Source organism: Podarcis erhardii (assembly GCF_964252035.2).
Source record: "Podarcis erhardii genome assembly, chromosome: 2".
In the NCBI taxonomy this organism is placed as follows: Eukaryota; Metazoa; Chordata; class Lepidosauria; order Squamata; family Lacertidae; genus Podarcis; species Podarcis erhardii.
In genome coordinates, this window is record NC_138498.1 from 110397365 (window position 1) to 110419502 (window position 22138).

Sequence of the window (22138 nt, forward strand, 5' to 3'; positions counted from 1 at the left end):
CAGCATTTATAGCCATTGAGTGGGGTTTCAGAACAGTGGTACATAGGAGCTACCTTATTATGAATCAGGCTCTCCAGGGTGGAGATCCTCTTCCCATCTCTTTAACCACTCTGGCCTCGTCTACAAAACTATGGCTGCAGCATGCCACACTGCCCACCCCTTTCTCCACGGCTCCTTCCTTCAGTGGTGTGACGCCTGAGCTCCTTGCGTGAAGAGATCCACGTGGAGAGCTGTCACCGCCCCAAGGCAGGGGAGGCAGCATATGGTATGGGGTGTGTGTCTGGGTGTGAGCCGGAAAAAAATTGAGTGGATTGCGTGCAGGGAAAGAAGGCAACTCCCAGGTGGAGCTCCTCGAAAAAGGGCTTTTCATCTCCACGCCCCTTCCTGAACTGACCCTCACAGTTATCTTTCCTTCCCAAGTTCCTCCATTTTCTTCTTCATCGTTTTTCTTTCCCGGAATCTGTCTTGCTCCCCCTTCCTTCTTTCCCAACCCTCTTTCCTCCCGGCAATTCCAACTCCTTCCTGCCTTGCTAACCTCTTTCCCTTCATGCCTTCCCCCCTCCCTCCTTCAATCACATCCCCATTCCCTTTCTCTCCCTCTCACAAGCCTTTTCCCATCTACTCCCATTTTGCTATTCGCCTTCCTTCCTTCTCCCCCCTCCTCTTTTCCCCCTTCGCTTCCCTCTTTATTCCTCTTTATCACTCTTCCTCCTCCTCGAGTCTTTCGCTTTCCCCAACTTGCTCTCCCTCCCTCTTCCTCCTCTTCTTTCTCATCCCTGGATTTCCCCTTCTTCTCACGTTCCCTCCTTCTTTCCCAGGTTTCCCTTCCTGAGCTCCTCAGGCGAAGATGTCTTCTTCGGCTTCGGCTCTGCCGGAGTGGAAGCTCCAGCTCCTGGAGCGCCGGCGCAAGGAGGAGGAGGAGGCCCGCCGGCGGGAACGAGAGCAGCAAGACCGCATGGCCAAAATGCCCGCCTGGAAGCGGGAGATCATCGAAAGGCGCCGGGCCAAGCAGGGATCCGGCACCTCTTTCTCTGAGTCTGGGGGGCCAGGAGGGACCGAGAGCGGCACAGCTCCGGCTTCTAGCACTCCGCAGCCCTGCCAAGAGGGGGAGCCGGAGAGTTCGGTGCTGCAGGAGAAGATCGGCCCCATCCACCAAAACCCGTTCATCCAGCTGGAGAAGCGGCGCTACAAGGAGTCCGAGAGCGACCTCGCCAACGCCAAAGCCAAGCAGATCGTCGACCTCTACGGGCAGATCCCAGGCGTCCGCACCTTGCGTGCGGACAACGTCATCATCATTGAGACGGTCCCGGGGGCACCGCCGGCGCAGCTGGCCAGCAGCCGGCAAACGGGTGAAGCCAAATCAGGGAGCGTGGAATCTCTCAACGAGCTGCTGGCTCGGCGCGGGGGTAGCGTGACCGAGATCCGCGCCGGGGAGGTCTTCATTGTCAAGTCGGCCTTGAGCCGCAGCGTGGAAGATCTCAATTCAGTCGGCCGGGCTGAAAGCCGGGGCTCGCTGCCCGAGCAGCACCGAGGGAGGGTCAGCAAACTGCTGAGCCACTTCAGCCAGGAGGGCGGCAATATCGGGTCGGCGTCTCCGCGCCCGGTGCGGTCACTGAGTACCGAGAACCTAACGGAAAGCAGCTACATGGCAAGGAGGCCGGCCCGGGTGGCAGCGGACCCCAGCCCGACCCGGAAGCACTTCGACAGCAGCCCTCCGTGCGACCTTCCCGGATTGAGCCCACCTGTTCCCTACACTGTGGCATCCTATCGCAGCCAGTTTGAATCCAAATCGAGCAGCGGCGAAGGCTGGCCGGACAGCCCTCCCAGGCGCTCCCCGACTGGGAGGAGCTGGGGGCGGGAGGCTGCGTCGCCAGAGAGAAGCCCCAGGAAGGACAGTGTAGATTCGGAGGCCGCTTTTGAGATCCAGCTGGCCCCCCCGCCGGCTCCAGTGGCTGAGGACGATGTCCAGGGCAAAGCCTTGGCCAACCTGCGCCTGCACTCTCGGAACTCCTTTGTGGTCGTTCCGCGCCGGGCCCCGTCCTCCCCACCCCCAGAACTCAAGCAGGAAGCCAGCCCTTCTCTCTCTGCTGTCAAGCCCCCAGCCCCCACTTCCTGCTCCTCGCTTCTCCCAGACGCGGAGGAAGAGCCGCCCGAGGCTGCAGAGGCCATGAGGCGTGGTGTGGGGAGCGGTGTCGCCAAGGAGGACGTCCGGGTGGGGGGCTTGGCCCGCGCCTCGTCCCCCCACCCGGCTGTGCAGCGCCGCAGTGGCAACACCATCACCATCAACCCTCGCAAGGCCCCGGCCGCACCTGTGTCCGTGGTGGAGAACGGCATCGAGAGCGACACTTCCCCGGCTGCGGCACCCATGAAGAAACGCTACCCTACGGCCGAGGAGATCCAGGTGATCGGAGGCTACCTGTCCCTGCAGAGGTCCTGCCTTGCCAAGAACGACCCACACCGGAAAAAGGTATACACACCTGGCTGGCTGGGCTGGGCCTGGCTCAGCTTTGCAGGACCTCCTTCGCTTCTCTCGCCACTGCCCCCTTTTGAGTTTGCTTCTTGCTGCCTTAGTTGGCCCTGCCTGCTTTCTAACTTAGGTGTTACTCCTTCATCGCCTTCCTTCTCTCCCAAATTATCCTCCAATTCCTTATGTTTTCTTTTTCTGCTTCCCTCCCTTCTTTCATTACTTTGTCCTCTTTACTCATAGCTCTGACGCAACTGGAAATAGTCATGTAAGGAATTGTACCGAGGCAACTTAGCTGGTTGAAGGGTGTGGGATTTGAAAGCAGGAGCCAGAACCTAACCTGGTGAGCTAGGCTCCGTTTATGATTGAGCCTTCCAGTAGCTTTTCTTTTTACAAAGTGCAGAATGCTTCGCTATTCCCGCCGGTTAGGTCACTGCTATTCCCATTTTACAGATGGAAAAATGAGGCCAAGGAGATGCAGCTTGCTCGAGGGTAGACGTATGTCTGAAGGGATTTGAATTCATGCCTAGGAAGCTGCCTTATACAGAGTCAGACCATTGATCCACCTAGCTACGTTTTGGCTACACTGACTGGCAGCCGCTCTGCCGGGGATCAGACAGGGTGCAGGGCTCCCATCCCTTTCTGAGGGTGGCAGGGATTGAACCTGGGTTGCATCTTTTGCAGGCAAAAGTGTGTGCTCCACCCACTGAGCTTCACAGCCTTGCAGGCCCTGGGCTCTAGCCCCGAAACACCCTAGCTTTCTTTCAGCTACTTCCTCTTGGTCTTGAGCATTCCTTTCACATTAGGCATAGTGATGTGAAGGCCTTTTTTTTTGCTTTGTATATTAAAAGGTGCACTGTATACACAGTAATTTTACTCATTGCCTTGTAAGGCAAAACGTTTAGCAGGATCAGCTGCCTGCCGGAGCACTTAGTCCTTTTCTCCTGTGCTTTTTTTGTCCCCCTTTCACTCTTTCTTTATCTCTTCCCTCCACCCCTTCTCTGAATTTCCTCCTCACCTTCTGCCCTCAGCCTTGCTCCGACAAACGGCTGCATCCTGAGAATTGCCGTCGCCTTCCCCTGCCTTCCCCGTGCATAATTTTACACGGGAGCTGTGGCTGTGGTTTGATGTTGACCAACAAACTCTGGACAAAAGCTTGGAGTGTTTGCACACTAAAAAAGCACTTTTGAGCTTCTGTTTCTACTGGTGCCATGCCTGGGTGTTCTTAATGGAGGACAGAATGCAGAACACTGTCTGCAATGTGTAGGGTTATTGTTGTTGTATTTTTACACTTGTTTGCAGTTAGTTTTTGGTTTTACAGATGGATTTAAGACTCTCATTTGTAAATTACCTTTGGCTATTTATAGACAAGGACCCCAGGAGAGCCCCAGTTACAGGCTAGGTCCCCTGTTGGGCTGGCTGGGCTTCACAAGCTGCAGACCCGAAATGCAAATCTTCTCCCGGTTCAAAGGGGGATCAATATCACAGTTGTAGTTAACATGCAATTGCTTGTTCATCTGAAATTTCATCAGGAGTTGGCTGTGATCACTTGAATGCAACCACTGCCAAAGGGAGAAAAGCTTCCCCTGTGAAGGAGTGGGACATCCTTTTCTCAGTAAACACATTTCTACAAGACACTTGCTTCTCTGTTTCTTCACACGGTGGTCTGGATTATGGGTTGTGTGCTGTGTGCTCAAATGTGTCTGCGTGTGTGCAGATTGTTGTGACTCATAGCAAGAGATGTTCCCATTTCCAGTCATTCTTAATATCCGAAGAGCAAAACGCCAGCAATTTCTGACTTTTGCCAGTAAATGTTGAACCCGTCAGGGTATCCAAATGTCATGCTTGTTTTCCCATCGTTTAGTTGTTCAAAGGACGCTTCTCATGCCATGGATACGAATGTCAAAAAAACACAAGCTGCACACCCACAGATGTTTCTGGTGTTTCCAGTTGGGCCGTTAAAAATCTTAAGAGCTACTGGTTAATGCCAGCATTTACCAAATTCTGACATTGACCACAACACACACATAAGTCCTTGTTTGCATGTAACAATAAGCTAGGCTCTCTGACATAACATGTTTTCAGAGAATCAGAGAATCAAAGAAGGGAAGATTACAGTCAACGTAAAGAGCTACAGAAATGACTATAGTAGCAGCAGCAGCATACTTGCATGCTGTAAATGGAGCAAGATATGACATGTCAAATCCAGAGGAGAATCTTCTGCACAGCTTCTAGGTAGAGCTTAATGCAGCCTAAAGTTTCAGCTGTGATTTGGGCCTCTGAGGAACAGGGTGCTTTGTGAATTATGGAGGTGACTAGTTGTCTTGAGCCATATCCTGGGACCTGCTCTCTGCTTGGACTAAAACACACACAGAAACCAAGCTGTGGAAAAGGAAAAGAATCAGGTTGGAAGGGACATTGTCACCTACTAAAGCAAGAAGGTCCCATAGCCATGATTTACTTCTTCACCAGGGACAAGACTCAACCCTAATGTTTTCTAGCGTGCCAACACCTGAAACATTAGAGTCCCCAGCTGCCAGTGGTGCAGTTTTCTAATATGTGATACATATATGAAATAGGTCTATTTATTTGCAGAATGGTCACTTTCCTGCTTGGCTGGAAAAGACTGCGCAGAGCAGCTCATGAATGTCAGTGGCAGGACAGTCCCTACCTGTAGTCTTAAAAGTCTCCGGGGCATGACACAAAAGGAAAAAAGGACTGGGAGGGAGGAGGAGGAAAAACCTAAGTTCATGTGCTGTGCCTTAGGTACAGAGCTCTTGCAATGAGCAGCTGGAATGCAAAGAGTTCGAGGAGAGGAGGAACCAAAAGTTGCTGACCTTTGAGCTGGTGGAGAGGATCTGTAGTCCCCCTGCTTGCTTGCTTGCTTGCTTTCTCTCTCTCTCTCTCTCTCTCTCTCTCTCTCTCTCTGTCCTAAGATAGAATATCTGGTGATAGTTTCCAGTTGACAGGATCCTGTTGGAGCTGTTCTGTGAGATCTGTCTTTGAAAGAGGGGGCATATTCACGGCAATAATTCCTTGGTGGAGGGCAGGTCCTCCAGAGCTAAGCGGCAGCAACTTTCTCCTCAGGGCCTCCCCTGTCTAGTCACCCTCCTGTTTGTCTATGGAGAGGAACCTATGAGCATCCAGGTGTTACAGGACTACACCTGGAGGACCACAGGTTCACCATGCCTGCTCTATGGCATCTGCACTGCGGCATACGCTTCTCTTTGAGTGCCTGCAGCTTACACAAGATGGCGTCGCCTTAGGCTCTACGGTGTGTGACATTGGGTTTGTGGTGTGTGTATCTGTGGAAGTGCAGTGTTCAAAATTCGCCAGGCGCATTTTGCACCTGGTTGTCGGCCACTTGCGACCAAGTGAAGGTGCCAGGATGGCACCTGACGTCTCCACCATCCGGAGCTGCGTCTCTGGTGATCCTTGGATCTTGACTGTTTTCACACGCTAGCAACACATCCTGTAGAATTCTACGTGTTATATTTTATCTGCGCAATTTCAGGAAACAAAAAGCCGTATTGAAAAATACGACCTTCGAACTGTCTGCCCCCAAAATAGGAACTAGGCATTCTGTTTTGGCTATTGCAACCCTGGTTCAAGGAACTGTTTGGTGCTCAGCTTATATATCTGAGTTTCTAACACTGGTAGCCACACTTACTTCATTACACCAGTATTTTCAACCTTGTGCAGCACTGGTTTGTGGCCCTTGAGAAGTTACCACAGGGCAATCTGGCCCTTGGGCATAAAAGCTTTAGCTGCCTGTGCCATAGAGGAAACACTTCAGGCATAATACAGTGGTACCGCGGGTTGCATACGCTTCAGGTTACATACGCTTCAGGTTACATACGCTTCAGGTTACATACGCTTCAGGTTACAGACTCTGCTAACCCAGAAATAGTGCTTCAGGTTAAGAACTTTGCTTCAGGATGAGAACAGAAATCGTGCTCCGGCGGCGTGGCAGCAGCAGGAGGCCCCATTAGCTAAAGTGGTGCTTCAGGTTAAGAACAGTTTCAGGTTAAGAACGGACCTCCAGAACGAATTAAGTACTTAACCCGCGGTACCACTGTAAATGCCTCCCTTGCTGCCATGGAGATAACTTCCGGCTCCTCTCGCCATGTCAGTGGAAGAGTCCAAAATGTGCTGCCCTCAAACGGCACCCAAAGTTCACCACTTGAGACGGAGTCTTTGTGAGTCGGTTGGCCTCGAAAGCATCTAGTTCATGCTGGAAGACATTACACACAGAAGCCTTAAGTTCCCTCCCACAAAAGCCCTTTCATGCTAGTCGCCCTATACTACGCTTCTGGGGTCATTGGATGGGCCCCGAACAAATGTAGTAGCCTGTCTCTTCAGTGCATCATAAGGGAGTTATTTAGCCAAATTGCCAGCTACGTGCAAGGCATCCAGGCTACGTCTTTGTTGCCGGGTGCCAGTGGCATTTTCTGCAGCCAGCTTCAGAAATGCTACCCAGTTTCTAGCCACCCATAAGCACAGACATCTGCCTCCCGGCTTATTAATGCTGTCCTGCCATTTCCAACTTCTTGCACAACATTCCCCCAACGTGGGAATCAGCGACTAAATAGCAGCTTTAAGTCTCAACCAACTTAGCTAAATACACCCTTTACGGGAATCCTTTGTCAGCCTTTAATTATCACTCATTAAGAAAATTCCTCAGTTCTTCTGTTACTCAACTCGAAGCCATTAGTGCTGGTGTCCGTAAGGAACATGGGCTTTTGAACCACATCTGCCCCACGTTATACTACATTAAGTCAAACGAGGTTTAAATTGACTTAACATTCTTGGTTTCTCAAAAGGAACTCTGGGAATTATATGTTGTATTCTGAGAATTCTGCTTCAGTCACCAGCCCCATTGCGGAATGGAGTTTCTTTGAGAGGGAGACTTGGCGGTTTAAAAGGGGTAATTACTTTTTAATTAACCGTGATTTAGTTTGTTAAGGTTTTCACAATGGAAGACTGCAGTCCCTTATTCTGCTTACCAACTTCCCTTCTTCCCAGCCTAGGCTGCTCTTGCGCATTGATGTGCAGAAATCCACCTCCAGTGCATGGAGACAGACATTGTCAGCAGCTAATGTCAGCTACAGTGACTGGTTGAAACTTTGACAATGCTGTGGACTTTTTGAGCTTCAGGTACCATCTCAAAACAGACATAAACCAGCAGCTGAGATCCACACACAGTCATGTGAAGGGGAAGTCAGTAAGCTTTGTCTCCTGCCCCCCGCCCCATGTGCATGGAAGCATTTCTCTGAATTCTGCCCAGTGTTTGCTTGAAGAAACTTGCAGACTCGCATTCCAGAGGTCATTATGGCTTCCAGGTCTGTGAGGGCTACATGGCCATTTTCAGCTCCTGCAGATGTTGTTTCCGTAGGCAGGGCCTGGAAAAAAACACAGAAACTTACAAATAAGCAAAAAGTTCAAGAATTAAAGCCAACTCAGGTTTATCCTTGCCTGCTCTGTGAACTAGTAAATGGAGCATCCCTCTGCTATTATCACCCAAGCCTTCTTGTTCATCTCCACAACAGAATAACCTATGTCTGTGCATTGTTTTTTAAAAAACATTTTTATTTGATTTTACAAATACAACGTTATTAAAATCCAAATATAAAGCCATATACAGAGATTCCTCTGAATCTCATGACTCCCCCCCACCCCCTCCATGGGGTCCAATTTTGAACATTTACAACTGCATATTCTTCCATACTATTTTATATCAATCCATATTGTCCGTGATATTTATTAGACTACAAGTGAAATCAAAATCCTGCCAGTGTTTCCATCTGCTTACAGTGGTCTCCTAACTAACTTATAAATTTTCCTATTCTTTTATAAAGGTTTTGTCCTCTTGGTTTCTGAGTTTTCCAGTCAGTTTTGCCATTTCGGCATCATCCATCAGCTTGGTTTGCCATTCCTCTCTGGTAGGGACCTTGTCTTCTTTCCATCTCTGAGCTAGTAGCATCCGGGCGGCTGTTGTTCCATACATAAAAAATCTTTTCTGCTCCTTTGGAATGCCGGTGCCTAAAATTCCTAATAAAAAAAGGCTTCTGGTTTCATGATGATATATAGTGTTTGTGCGTTTTATATCCCCTCATGCAATGCTCTGCACCTTGACTGAACCTTCTTCATTCTGATGGTCTGGCTAGCTTGGGTGAGTTTGGCATATAGATATCCTACCTCTGGTTTTACCGCCATGCAACATCTCTCACTCCCAATTTCTATGGTGTTCAGAATTTCAAAATATTGCATGCTAGTGGTGGGAAATCTGTGGCTCTCCTGATATTGCCAAGCACCAATCCTGTCATTCCTGGTCATTAGCCATGTTGGCCGAGGCTCCCAACTCCAGTAACATCTATAGAACCAGAGCCTTCCCATCCCTGTCGTACTGTTTAGGAAACAAAGTGATCCCCATAAAGGCAGACAGTATTTCTAGGAACCAGAGCTCACTCTATAAAGTTACAGTGTCATTCTACTCAAGGCAACTGGCACATGTAGGTGCAAATTCTATTTTTTGCCGTTAAATGGGCACAAGTTATCCTGATCGCAATCTCCCCTTCTAACCTGTGTGTTTTGATCCCCTCCCTCGCCATCCGACATACTTGTTTGCATTTCACCCAAGCCTGTTCACGACATCCCTCAGGGGGGAAATTCCAACCCTGCCTTTTTATCCATTGCTGGACTCTTCTTTTCCTTGTCTTCCTTCACAAAAAGCCCTTTTATCGAGTCTGATTTGCTGGAAGCAGCTAAGCCTGACTGGAGTCCTCCCCACCCCACCCCGCCGCTTCATTTCTTTGGCCTGAGCTATTTGCTGTTGGGCTCCGGTCCAGGGCTGACACAACGGCCTCTGAGAGGAAGCGAGGCCGGCTGACATCAGCTGAAAGCAGCGACTGGCTTGCCCTCAGCCTCCTCCTTCCTCTTCTGAGCGAGCAAATCTGTGAGAACGAGCTCCCAACTCTTGTTTCCTTGCCTGGGCCAAAGCCCCAGTCAGAAAAGGGAGCTGGGCTACAGGGCTAATCTGATTTCTGGCGGGGGAAAGGGCAAAGATGTTACAAATCACCCGACAGAAACACTGCTGGGGGAAACAGCCATCCGAAAGATGGCATCCTGTGGTACCTCAGAAGGCGACAAGCTTCTTGTGGCATTAATAGACAACGGCTTATTTCAACACACATGTTTATTCGGATTTTTAAAAATCCACATTCACCCACTCGCAGAACTTCCACTGTGAGGGTCACAGTTTGCTAAACTTTTAACTTGTTTTTTAAACTGTCTGACATGGCTGTGGGGATGATTCAGTCCCACCACAAGTCCAGCAGATGAAGATTCCTGTTTCTCTCTCATTTGTCTTGCACAGAGAAGGAGAGTAGGATGGGGACATGGGGAGCTCATGCAGCCTCCCCACCTGCCACCATAGCGATCTGTCATGCTGCCTTGATGAGTGGAGGGGAAGGAAAGAGAAACTGTTGAGCCTCTGCACCTGTGGCAGAGTTGGATCATGCCTCAAATATTTGCTTAGAGTGAAGAAACGTTGCTAAGGGGGCATGCGGGCAGTTCCAGAAAAGGCTACATACTTCACAAATGGAGCCAGTGTCTTGAAGAATTGTGGGCCATGGAGAAGTGTCAGCAAATGCAGCGTTTTCCCTCATGGCACTGCAGGGATAAGAGAAACTGCACCGTTCAGAAGTTGCTAATGTGCAACGGCACCTGTCAGCAGCATTCAGTCTTTCCAGACCCATAAAGTACTGATATCTGCGACTTGTGACACAGATTTAATTTTGTGGGTTAGATGTGTGTGTGTTTTACCTCCACCAGCCCCAAGCCTATTTCTTATCTCCCCTATTCCCCTTACTTTTGCTCACCTCTCTCTCTGCCTTTGTCTCTAACATATACTTGTAGCACTGTTGATTTGGAGGAGAAACACAAACACATTAGGCTAGCAACTCATCCACAAGAAAGCTCCATGATCCCATTGGTGGAGCATGTGTGTGTGTTCCATTGGTGGCGCATATATATATTCTCGAGTCATCAGATGTCTCTTTTTACTCAAGAGTCACCCAGACCTATAGATTACTTTTTGCCGTAGCGTCACAGGGCCACAAAGAACAGTGTAATGGGCAACCTGATCACAGAAATCCTGTCAAGTTCATTTCTCAGGAAGTGTTTATAGGACCACAGCCCTGATCTGCAACTGTATTCACGCTTTCCTGAGAGTAGTGCCATTGAGCTTAGCGAGGCTTACTTCTGAGTAAACATGTGTAGGATTGGACTGGTTTTGTCCCTTCCTTTTTAATTCTTTTATTTCTAAGGCGCCATTTGTTAATTACTGCCATCCACTTTGTGGCTCAATCCCAAACTTTTTGGCTTAAAATTTATAGCCTGGTGAGTTCAGTAAGACCTATGTCCCCAGTCAGCATGCTGGTAAATGGGGCGTATTATTTGTACCCCCACACACCGCAAGTCCTTTGTGTGTTCTTTGCAGACATATTCCAGCCTGTTAGCCTAAAACCATTATATATAAAGAGAAAAGCATTTTGTTGACTCTTGGAACAGGAAAGCTCAATCGTTTTTCATCTCCCTTTTCAGACGTGATCCAATCATCCTTATCCTCACACTGCTGTCCTATGCACAGAATAGTCTCAGTTAGTTCATTGGGGCTTATTCCTATATAATCGTACATAGGATTTCAGCTTTAGTTTCTCTTTTCTCACTGCTGCCCATCCCTGACTGACAGTCAAGTACAATTCTGTGGATATCTATTTAGCAAGGCCCCATTCAGTTCAGTACAGTTTATCCCCAGGTAATTCTGTACAATGTAGATCTCTCTTTTCTCTCTCTCTGGGACTGCCCTTCTCCTGGTTCCAGCTGCCTCTTTGACAGATGCAACCCGCATCGCGAGCAAGAACACAGACAATACACAATTTTCCACACCCTGCCTCTGTAGTGGCCCCTGCCAGCATGGGATTCTGGGGATATTTTGTTGAGTTCCCTCCTCCTAGGCCCTGCGGTTTTGGCTGCATCTCAAAACCCCTTTTGTCTCGTTCTGGCTCTAACGTCCTGCCAGCTGTAGCTGGCCAAGGGGCTGCTGGGCGAGCACAGAGAGGATGCCAGGGTGAGCGATGACAACACTCAGGAAGTTAGGAGTGGTGGAATTCCTTGCTGTTGCTAGCAGAGACGTGGGTTTTCCCCAGGGCCTTTTGCAACACCTGGGATCTTTATGTACAGAGGGCATGTGCTCATGCAGGAATCACATACCCACCCACTCACATGCTCTCCCTTTTGCAAAGCACTTTGAGAAGGAGTTTCAGGGGCCTAACAGAAGAGAAGAAGAGGGTGAATAAGGGATCTCTGGGTTTACCGTAATTCCCACTTCTGGAAGGGGAGTGATGTTTTGTGGGCTAGAACAGAATAGGACAAAAATAAGTGCCACCATGATCAGAAGAAAGAAAAAGCCCGGGCAGCTCTTGCATCTTTCAGAGCTACTTTATGTGCATAAATTAGCACAGGCGTGGGAAACCTCTGGTCCACTGGCCAAATTAGGACCTGCCCAAAGTGGCCTGCAGGGTGTTGGAGGAGCTCAGGATCCAGTCTGCTGGCTGGATCCTGAAATGAAACCTTGCAGAGTGTGATGGTGGCATATATTGCTTTTGACCAATTACGTTCAGCTATATGGGCCAGTTCAGAAGCTGGCAACCTTAATTCTATCACCAGCTCCGGACAAAAATTAGTAATTTAAAGCAGGGGAAATGGCTAGACTTCCTATCTTCTGCCAAGAGGCTGATGAGGGAATTGGCAGTGTCCTGAGTCCTGTGGCATCTTAGAAAATTTTCTGTGCGTTTGACAGGGGAAAAAACCCCTAGCAATTCTTGGTTTATTGGTTTCCGGCTTCGTGACGAGTCAATGGTGGAGGTTCAGGCAGGGGAAAGCCAGGATTTATGAGGCAAAAATCTTGGCAGTCTTCCCCAGTGGGTTCTGGGGAGCTCACGCCAACCTGAAAGGCAGAGCGGGTGCGACCTGGGAGTATCTCCCTGCCATGGGCAAGCCTCCATCTCCAGCATGATTTGTGCTTGGTTTCTCCATAATTCGGACAATTGGTATTAATCAAGAGGTGCTCCTGGACTGACATGTGCCAAAGGGCTGCAATCTATCAAAGGATTGGGCTTGGCTCTTTGGAGTTTATTGTGGCTTTATTTTGCTAATTTGTTAGTTGACTAATACAGGGCAGTCTTTAAGGAGACTTATGATCAAGCTTAAAAAACATACAAAATAGTTAAAAACAACCATCAACAATTAATGACCATCAAAATTAAATCAATACATAAAAAAAACCAAAAACGCCAGCCTCCACAGGAAACAAGCAAACAGAAATATTTGCAGCAACTGGCACAAACTAATCCCCTTCATCCAAATGATGAACTAGGCTGAAAGCTACAATAATTGTTGTAGCCTTTAGGATGCAAGAGGGTTCATTGATGTATTTGCTGCAAGAGTCTAATAGGCTTCTTAGCCCCTCTTAGCTTTTCAGTGTTTCCAAATTAGGTTATAATAAAGATGAGTGGCCTGGAGAAATAGAGTGAGACACTTAATACCACATGTACAAGATTACGTTTTGTGTTTAATCCAGAGCTATCACCAGGGTGACCAGCTGCAAGAAAGGACAGGGTTCCTGTACCTTTCATAGCTGTGTCAATTTCCCTCTTCCTTATAGCTATTAAAAGGCACAGGAGCCCTGCCCTTTTCAGTATCTGGCAACACCAGGTTCAGTAGTCAACTAATACAGATTATAATCCTCACTTTTACCCGAAGGCAGATGAGAAAAGGGTGGGAACGGCCCACCCTTTCTCTGTTTAAAAGAGCATTAACGGGTAACTAATACACACTGGATGATCTGTTGGGCACACCCTTAAGAGTAATAATTTCTACTATGAAATAAGCAGAGAAAAGTGACAGCAGCAGCACAGAATAGCAGGCCTAACAAAACAGTGAGAGAGTTACTCTACCAGAGAATTGGTAGGTGTCAAGATTGCCAGATGTGATGGTGACTAGCTTAGGTGGCTTTCGTTTTTATTTTCAAAGGGCTGTTAAGCAAATTCACGTGGGATGAACCTCTCAATGGCTATTTGTTGTGGTAATTAAATAGATCCCTCATGTACAGAGGCAGTATACCTCTTTCCAGAGGAATTTTGAACGAAATGGCTCTCCTTGTACAACAAGATGGCGGGGAGCCTGTGACCCTCTGGATGTTGTTGAACTCTGTTAAAAAAAAATAGCTAAGGGGGCTCTCAAAAAAGCTAATGAGGGTGCGGCAGAACCCCTCTTCCCTCCCTGTAATTCAGTCCCCGAATATAGCTGGTTTGGGATGGGCAGCCTGAGGGCCAGATCAACGGTGACATTAGCTTAGGTGGGTTGGTCTTACATGGCTGGTTTCCTAGTTTTTCAACAAATAGGTGTGGGTGGGCCTGATGCCAATAAGGGACCATTTCCACACACCACAGGCCTGATCCAGGCAGGAACCCTCAAATCGGCTATTTGTTTTGTTTTGGTTTTTTTAATCAGTCACAAACCGCCAGACTCTCTGCCTAGTTTGACCCTCAGTAAACAAAGCAGCGCAAGCCTGGAAACCAGCCAGTCATACAGCAACAGAGAGAGATAGTGAGGAGACCAAGGCACATTGGCCATAGGAGGAGGTGACCTCCCCCCCTCCCCAGACCTCAAATTATGGGGGGGGGGAGGAATAAGGGTCCTTTATGAAATCCACAAACCCCACCTCCTATTCCTCCCAGATTCAGCCAAATCACATCCCCCTGCAGCCTTCGAATGCAGCAGAAAAGAGGGATTCTCAAAAAAGTTGGCCTTTGTGTAGTTCAAGCCCACATCTTTTTTATATGCAATACATGTAAAAAGAAGTAAGTTTTTGTGGCATCTGCCGTTTGCACTTTTTGAGGAGGCCTCCCTCAGAATCTGGGAGTTGCAACTGTCTGTGGCAGATGATACACATGAGGCACCGAGGACATTTTTGCGTGTGCAATTGGCAGAAGGTCCAGGGAGGCATCATAGAAGATTAAATACAGAGAGGAGCAGGAGTGGGGGCAGCGGACCAGGGCTCCTCCTGGCAGAAGCCACCCGCTGTGTTTTTCCAAAGGAAGTCATTAAAAATATACTGAAGTCAGTGTTTATGAAGTTGCCACAGTTACCATGGAAGGCCTCTTTTAACTCCTCACTTCTTTGCAGCAGATGCCCTTAAGAAACCTCCCACCCAAAGGCCTGCTGCTTTTTGGCACATGCTCAAGCTATCCCCTCTGCAGCTGCCTCGTTGAACTTGATTCCACTGGTTTCAGCTCAGCGCTTCCTTCCTAAAGGATGCTTGTGCTAAGGAAGCACTGGTGGAGTTATTGGGAGTGGCACCGCTGAGAGTCCAGAGCGATATGCAGGGATGTCTGTTGCTGGGATTGTGGAGACAGAACAATAACATCCACGACCAGGGCCAGCTCTATGATTAAGTAGAGTGGGACAGCTGCCTTGGGCAGCTTATTTGGAGTGTCTCAAAGGGGCAGCAAACTGTGAATTTATTATTGTTGGATTTTCACTGCCAGGGAGTGTTGGTGCTTGTGGGATTCTCCTCTTCAAATGCCAAAGGCTGGAGAACCGTAGATACTTACTTGGGAGGTATGTCCCAGTGAACTCAGCTGGGCTTGCTTCCGAGTAAATAGGAATAGGATGGGACTGAAATTAACTTGGGCATTATGCGCCTTGACTTGTGTGGTTTCGGGTGACACCATTTTGCCGTTCTGTTCTTTATGTGGCAAAATTCCACAGGCTGAGTTGCATTACCCTTGATTCTCCACCATGAGGGTGGGGTGGATGTTTATTTTCTCTCCCCCCCCCCCTTTTAGTATAGTCTTAATAATTTTGTGTGCTTTTTGTTGCAAACCACTCGGTGGGCTCTTGATGAAGGGCGATATATAAATCTAATAAATACTGTATATAATACCGTAATTCTGGTTTGTGACAGCTTGGGTTCTGCCATTTTGTCTACTTCACTTTTAGAGCCATAGTTGCTGCTATAGATCTGAGTTGCCAGCTTTTGTCGCGGCCTTGCTCCTGTGTCATTGAGAGCAGCGTAACACATCAATGTTATGCAAGTGACACTTTCCCAGGGATTCTCCCCCACACCCGCTGCAGCTGTGCAGCACAATTCTGAGCATGTTTGCTCAGAATTACTCACAGGTAAGTGTGCATAGGACTGTGGCCAGCACAACTGTACTGGACCAGATGAAGGGATGGGGAACCCATGGCCCTCCAGAAGTTGATGGGGATAAATGGGAGTTGCTGCCCAACATCTGAAAGGCCGCAGCTTCCCCATCCAGCATCCTCTTCCCTGAAGTAGCCAATACTATTTCCCTCAAGGAAGTGCACAAACAGGGAATGAATGCAACAGCTCTCCCATGGTGTTGCCCCCGCCAGCCAGCCACTGGAATCCAGTGGGCATGCAGGCTCTAAACAAAGAGGCTCCATTTAGACAACTTGGCTAATAGGCTGCTGATAGAGTTATTCTTCCCCACCCCTCGGAATGTGTCTAATCCCCTTTTAAAGCCATCTAAGCCTGAGGCCATCACCATACAGTCCGACAGCGAATTCCATAGATTAACTGTGCATTGCATGCAGCAGCCGGGGGCGCGCGGGGGGGGGGGAATCCTTTCTTTTGCCTGGCAGTAGACTGTGGGAATATTATGGGAGTTAGGGACAAAATGTCCTTTCTATTTGACTTTCTCTGCAACAGAGCTGGGGGAGCCATGGCCCTCTATAATCTAGAGCAGGGATAGGCAAACTCGGACCCTCCAGATGTTTTGAGACTACAATTCCCATCATCCGTGACCACTGGTCCTGTTAGCTAGGGATGATGGGAATTGTAGTCTCAAAGCATCTGGAGGGCCGAGTTTGCCTATGCCTGTTCTAGAGGCTCTTGGGCTTCAACTCCCCATCAGGCCCAGCCACCCTGGCCAGTGATCAGGGGTGCATGGGAGGGCCACAGCTTCCCCACCCCCGCGCTACACTCTGCATATTTTTTTAATAAAGCTCTGTCACGTAGAGCATGAGACATTTAATCTCAGGGGCTCATGTTGGGCAAAAAAAATTCCTGTATTGCAAGGGTTGGACTAGATTCTATGTCCCCACCCTACAGTTGGATTCTCCGCCCTAAACTAAAAAGCCCCCAGTGCGTCAACTTTTCCTTGATCGTTCATCCAATTCCTTGGATCGTTTTGGTGGTTCTTTTCTTCTCTTCATTAATAAATGTGTTTTATTCATTTTGCATCCGATGATAGACAACGATAAAGAGGACAACAATGAGTAGTATCAGACCCTAAACCTTCTGAACATGTGGCGGTTCTGTGTTAACAGATAATTCTTAATTTGCAGAGGGCTTTGCAATAATTACTTGTGTTTTTCCTCAGGACATCTCTTTAGAGCAGCCTTTCTCCAACTGTGGGTCCCCAGATGTTTTGAACTACAACTCCCATCACCCCTAGCTATTAAGGCCAGAGCTCAGGGATGATGGGAGTTGTAGTCCAACAACATCTGGGAACCCACAGGTTGAGAACCGCTGCTTTAGAGGTAAAAAGGTAAAGGGACCCCTGACCATTAGGTTCAGTCGTGGCCGACTCTGGGGTTGCGGCGCTCATCTCGCTTTATTGGCCGAGGGAGCCGGCATACAGCTTCCGGGTCGTGTGGCCAGCATGACTAAGCCGCTTCTGGTGAACCAGGGCACACGGAAACGCCGTTTACCTTCCCGCCTGAGAGGTATCCTATTTATCTACTTGCACTTTGACGTGCTTTCAAACTGCTAGGTTGGCAGGAGCAGGGACCGAGCAACGGGAGCTCATCCCGTCGCGGGGATTCGAACCGCTGACCTTCTGATCAGCAAGTCCTAGGCTCTGTGGTTTAACCCACAGCGCCACCTGCGTCCCTTTGTATTAATTTACAAGGCCCTTGTAAATTACCTTGTAAATTATAACGGGAGCTCACCCTGTTGCGGGGATTCGAACCGCCGACCTTCTGATCAGCAAGTCCTAGGCTCTGTGGTTTAACCCACAGCACCACCCGCGTCCCTGCTTTAGAGGTAGGTCACTGTTATTCCCCAATTAGGCGATGGGAGAAGCAAGGCTGAGGAACAGCACTTAGAGTCTACGGCAGAGCACAAAGTCTTGTAGAAGGGTCAGAGTCCAGTTCTCAGTCTGTTTGTGACAGTGTTGTCTCTCCAGATGCATTTGTCCCTCTCAGCGCCTCTTGTTTTTCTTGGTTCTCTCCTAGAACTACCTGGAGATGTCAGGGAACGAATCTGGGACATAAAGCTTGCAGAGCAGAAGCCCTTTGCCAGTTAGGCCAGACTTTTGATTTGTTCCACGGCAGATGAGGCAGAGGTGGGAGGAGCTACAGCAGCATCATTTGGCAACCCTTTTGCAGGGTGGCATTACATTCACTAGTACAGTGGTACCTCGGGTTAAGAACTTAATTCATTTTGGAGGTCCGTTCTTAACCTGAAACTGTTCTTAACCTGAGGTACCACTTTAGCTAATGGGGCCTCCTGCTGCTGCCGTGCCACTGGAGCACAATTTCTGTTCATCCTGAAGCAAAGTTCTTAACCCGAGGTACTATTTCTGGGTTAGCGGAGTCTGTAACCTGAAGCGTCTGTAACCCAAGGTACCACTGTATCGTAGTGTCTGGGTGACCCTGAGGGTCATCCAATCCACCCCCCTGCAATGCAGGAATCTTATCTTAAGCACAGAGCCTTACGTTTACATCTGGCTGGTTGCTCCTTTCCAGACGTACCGTCTTGCAGCCCATTGCATATAACCAAATGTGGTAAGGGCTGCTGTTTCTAGAGCTTGACTGGCTGTGGTTTCCGGCTTCCGTCATTCCCTTTGATGCCCTCTAGAAAGAAATTTCTGGTAAAGATTGCCCAACTTCACCTTCTGGGTAGCCACCACTCTTGCTGCTGTTTGGGCAGATTGCCTTATCTCGTCACAGAGCCTGCTAGGGCTGAGCATGCACAATTGCGCAAAGCATGATGAAGAAAAATGAAAACAGCTACAATTTTTTGAGGGATAGGGAAAGAGAACTGCACAATTGCACATTCCGGGTCGGGTTGCACCCATTTGTTTCCTGTGTTATTTCTCCTTGTGACAAATTGCCGAAACTGAATCGTCGAATCGCACAATTGTTTCTGAACCACTGTACGCGGACAAGTTTGACATGCCTCAAAGTTAAGATTTCAGGATTACAGGTTCATGGAGGATGGGTCTCTCAGCTGCTATAAGTCGTACAAACTAAGCCTCCATGTTCAGAGTACCTCTGAATAATAATCAATCATAAGCACACACAGGCCTGGTTCTCACATAATACTAAACCATGGTTTATTAAACTAGTTTATTAAACCATGGCTTAGCGCTATGTGAAAACCAGCACAGCATCTTACCTATGGTTTATTAACTATAGTAAAAGGTTGCTCATTAACCAAGGTTTGTAGTTGGTTTATAAACCTTACTTAATGTTAACCATAGCTTAGCATTATGTGCAAATCCAGACCTTAACTATGGTTAGCCCCAAAGCTGAGAGTGAAGAGCAGTTCTTCCTGGCTTGTGTGTCCTTTAGTGGGGGGAAAGGGGGGGGGAGGAATGTAAGAAACCAAAGTTTAAATGATTGTCTCCCAGATGCCTGTTTTGCCTATGGTTTGCTGTTACATGCAAACCGTGCCACAGACACATTTAATTATTGAGAAAAAAACACCCATCAGCAAAAATCCACCCCATAAAAGGACAAAACCGAGGGTCAGTTAAACAGGGCTTTACATATACTAGGATAACACCATTTACACCTGGCACCTAAATGCGGTAAGGAAGGAAGTCGCCTACTACATACTCAGGGGTGAGGAATTCCCAAAGGGGACGCCACTACCAAGAAATCCCACTTTTCCAGCTGCTATGCCTCAACCAGCAATAGGATACAGCCTCATCCTGGAAGTCAGTGCTTAATGAGGCTTGGAATGCCTGCATGGAGGCTTAGAAAAAAGCTAGAAAATAGTTACAGCAGGGATGGGGAGCAGACGTTGCGCTACAGCTCCCATCATCCCTGACCGTCATCCATGCTGCCTGGGGCTGATGGGAGATGGAGTCCAACCATATCTGGAGAGCAACAGGTTCCCCATCCCAGGGTTGCAATATCTCAGTTTCTCATTCTGGAATCATAACAAGCTGGTGAGGTGGGCCTGTTCTGAGAGATAGTGGCTTGCTTAAAGCCCACTCATAGCAGACCCATGGCATCTTCTCACCATCTATTTCTTCACTGTTTGAAGTCACTTCCGCCTCGCCAACCCCAGCCTGCATCACACTTCTTCCGAAAACAGGAAGCAGTGAATGTGTGGGGCGGAAGCCAGAGGCGGCAAGAGGCCTTTGCCGTGCACCGAGTGCACCCTGGCTAGCTCCACTCAGGAAGTGGGTTGTTGCACTTACTAAAGATGGAAAGCAGGCAGGCACAGGGAGGAGGCTGGAGGCTGCGAACAGGCCAGAGGTTTGTCTGGTTCCTGGCTATGCTCAGTGAATTCTGAACAGAATGTAGGATCGGATGTAAAACCCAGGCTCCCCCTCCTCTTAAAAACATGTTTCTGTCCTTTGTTTCTCTGGGAGGGGAAATAATCCAGGCAGTATATCTGTGCCAAAAGCTTCCTTGTTCAAGAAATGCAGCTGCAACTTCTCCACCCTGGCTACTAATTTTAGCTTCTTCTCACGGTTTCCGGTCACATTCATTCACGTGCACTAGAGCTGCTTTTGCTTCTGAGTGTGCTTTTGGAACCCCCGCCAGGGCAGAGAGTTGTGGTTTGGGGTGGGGGTGTCAAGAGTTAGCAGCGATGACCTGTGTGCTGTGTTGTGTTGTAAAAGCAATTAAAACCAGCCGTAGTTAGAAAGAAAACACATGTAAGATGTCTGGTACAGACCTGCCTAAACTAGCGCTGCCATATGTCTGGATATTCTCAAACATTACCAGGATTTCAAAGGCGGAAGTCCGGAAGGTGGGCCTTTCTTAAAAAAAAAGAAAGCTCAACAGGGTGTCCTGGTTTTTATTTCTTGAAACAGAATTGTTTTAAGTAGGTGCCAAAAGCAGTACGGTGAAGGCACCTGCCTGGTGTCAGTAGGCACTCAGTTCCAAAGTTTGTGTGCTGCCACACTAAAATACTGATTTCTTGCAAGTATTACGTTGCGCCTCTTCAGTGCCAGTTCCACAGCTCAAAGTGCTTGATAAGGCATATATGAAGCACGGTGATCCTGTAAAATCTTACAGTTGTGGGTTTGAGCCCCATATTGGGCAAAAGATTCCCCGCATTGCGGGAGGTTGGACATGATTATCCTTGAGGGTCCCTCCAACTATGATTCAATAGTAGCACCTTGAACTTGGCCCAGTAGCAAATCGGCAACCAGGGCAGATCTCTGAGCAGTGGAGGCAGATGCTGACAGGCTCTCACACCTGACAGCAACTGTTCTGCAGCGTTCTGCGCTAACTAAAACTTTCTGATGAACTGCTTTCACGCTTTTCATGAAAGTCACGAATATGTACAATGGGGGGGGGGGCAAAGGGTGTTTAAGGAGATAACAGAAATCACTGGGTTAAAGCTGACGGAAAGTCCAGAGGTAGCATTGTTATCAATTTACGATGGGGTAGAATGTTCGCAGGCTATGAAGGACTTGCTCACAAATTTATTGACAGCTGCTCGAATTATGATAGCTAGGAAGTGGAAGGGGCAAGCAGAATATACAGTGGTGCCCCACAAGACGAATGCCTTGCAAGACGAAAAACTCGCTAGACGAAAGAGTTTTCCGTCTTTTGAGGTGCTTCGCAAGACGAATTTCCCTATGGGCTTGCTTCGAGTTTTTGCGAGTTTTTTTCCCTTTTCTTAAAGCCGCTAAGCCGCTAATAGCCGCTAATAGCGCAAATCCGCTAAGCTGCTAATAGCTGTGCTTTGCAAGACGAAAAAACCGCTAGATGAAGAGACTCGCGGAATGGATTAATTTCGTCTTGCGAGGCACCACTGTAAAATGGAAGAATGGTATAAAGAGGTATGGGATATAGCCAATAATGATAAATTAACATGTGCCATTAATGTAAGATGGGGAATATGCAAGAGAAATGATTTTGAGGAGATATAGGGGGTTGTTTGCAGAAATTGTACTGTTAAAACGGAAATGGGTCAAACCATCGCTAGAGGTGTTCGAATTTTAGAATCATAGAATCATAGAGTTGGAAGAGACCACAAGGGCCATCGAGTCCAACCCCCTGCCAAGCAGGAAACACCATCAGAGCACTCCTGACATATGGTTGTCAAGCCTCTGCTTAAAGACCTCCAAAGAAGGAGACTCCACCACACTCCTTGGCAGCAAATTCCACTGTCGAACAGCTCTTACTGTCAGGAAGTTCTTCCTAATGTTTAGGTGGAATCTTCTTTCTTGTAGTTTGGAACCATTGCTCCATGTCCGCTTCTCTGGAGCAGAAGAAAACAACCCTTCTCCCTTCTCTATGTGACATCCTTTTATATATTTGAACATGGCTATCATATCACCCCTTAACCTCCTCTTCTCCAGGCTAAACATGCCCAGCTCCCTTAGCCGT

General features: G+C 48.3%; 1 protein-coding gene and 2 long non-coding RNA genes across 3 annotated transcripts in view; 1 reads left to right on the forward strand and 2 right to left on the reverse strand.

Annotated features, from left to right (window-relative positions):
- LOC309337348 overlaps positions 1 to 7728 on the reverse strand; it is an 89696-nt gene extending 81968 nt beyond the window's left edge. Inside the window, exon 1 of the long non-coding RNA XR_014154183.1 lies at positions 6320 to 7728. This is a non-coding gene — a long non-coding RNA (uncharacterized lncRNA). The remainder of the gene's footprint in view (positions 1 to 6319) is intronic.
- PPP1R18 (protein phosphatase 1 regulatory subunit 18) overlaps positions 1 to 22138 on the forward strand; it is a 51996-nt gene that overhangs the window by 2216 nt on the left and 27642 nt on the right. The window contains exon 2 of the mRNA XM_081853015.1: positions 819 to 2467. Coding sequence (XP_081709141.1) covers positions 848 to 2467 — 1620 coding nt within the window. The 5' untranslated portion in view covers positions 819 to 847. The remainder of the gene's footprint in view (positions 1 to 818; positions 2468 to 22138) is intronic.
- The window catches only part of LOC309337426, a 43485-nt gene continuing 29127 nt past the window's right edge, over positions 7781 to 22138 (reverse strand). Inside the window, exon 2 of the long non-coding RNA XR_014154285.1 lies at positions 7781 to 7866. This is a non-coding gene — a long non-coding RNA (uncharacterized lncRNA). The remainder of the gene's footprint in view (positions 7867 to 22138) is intronic.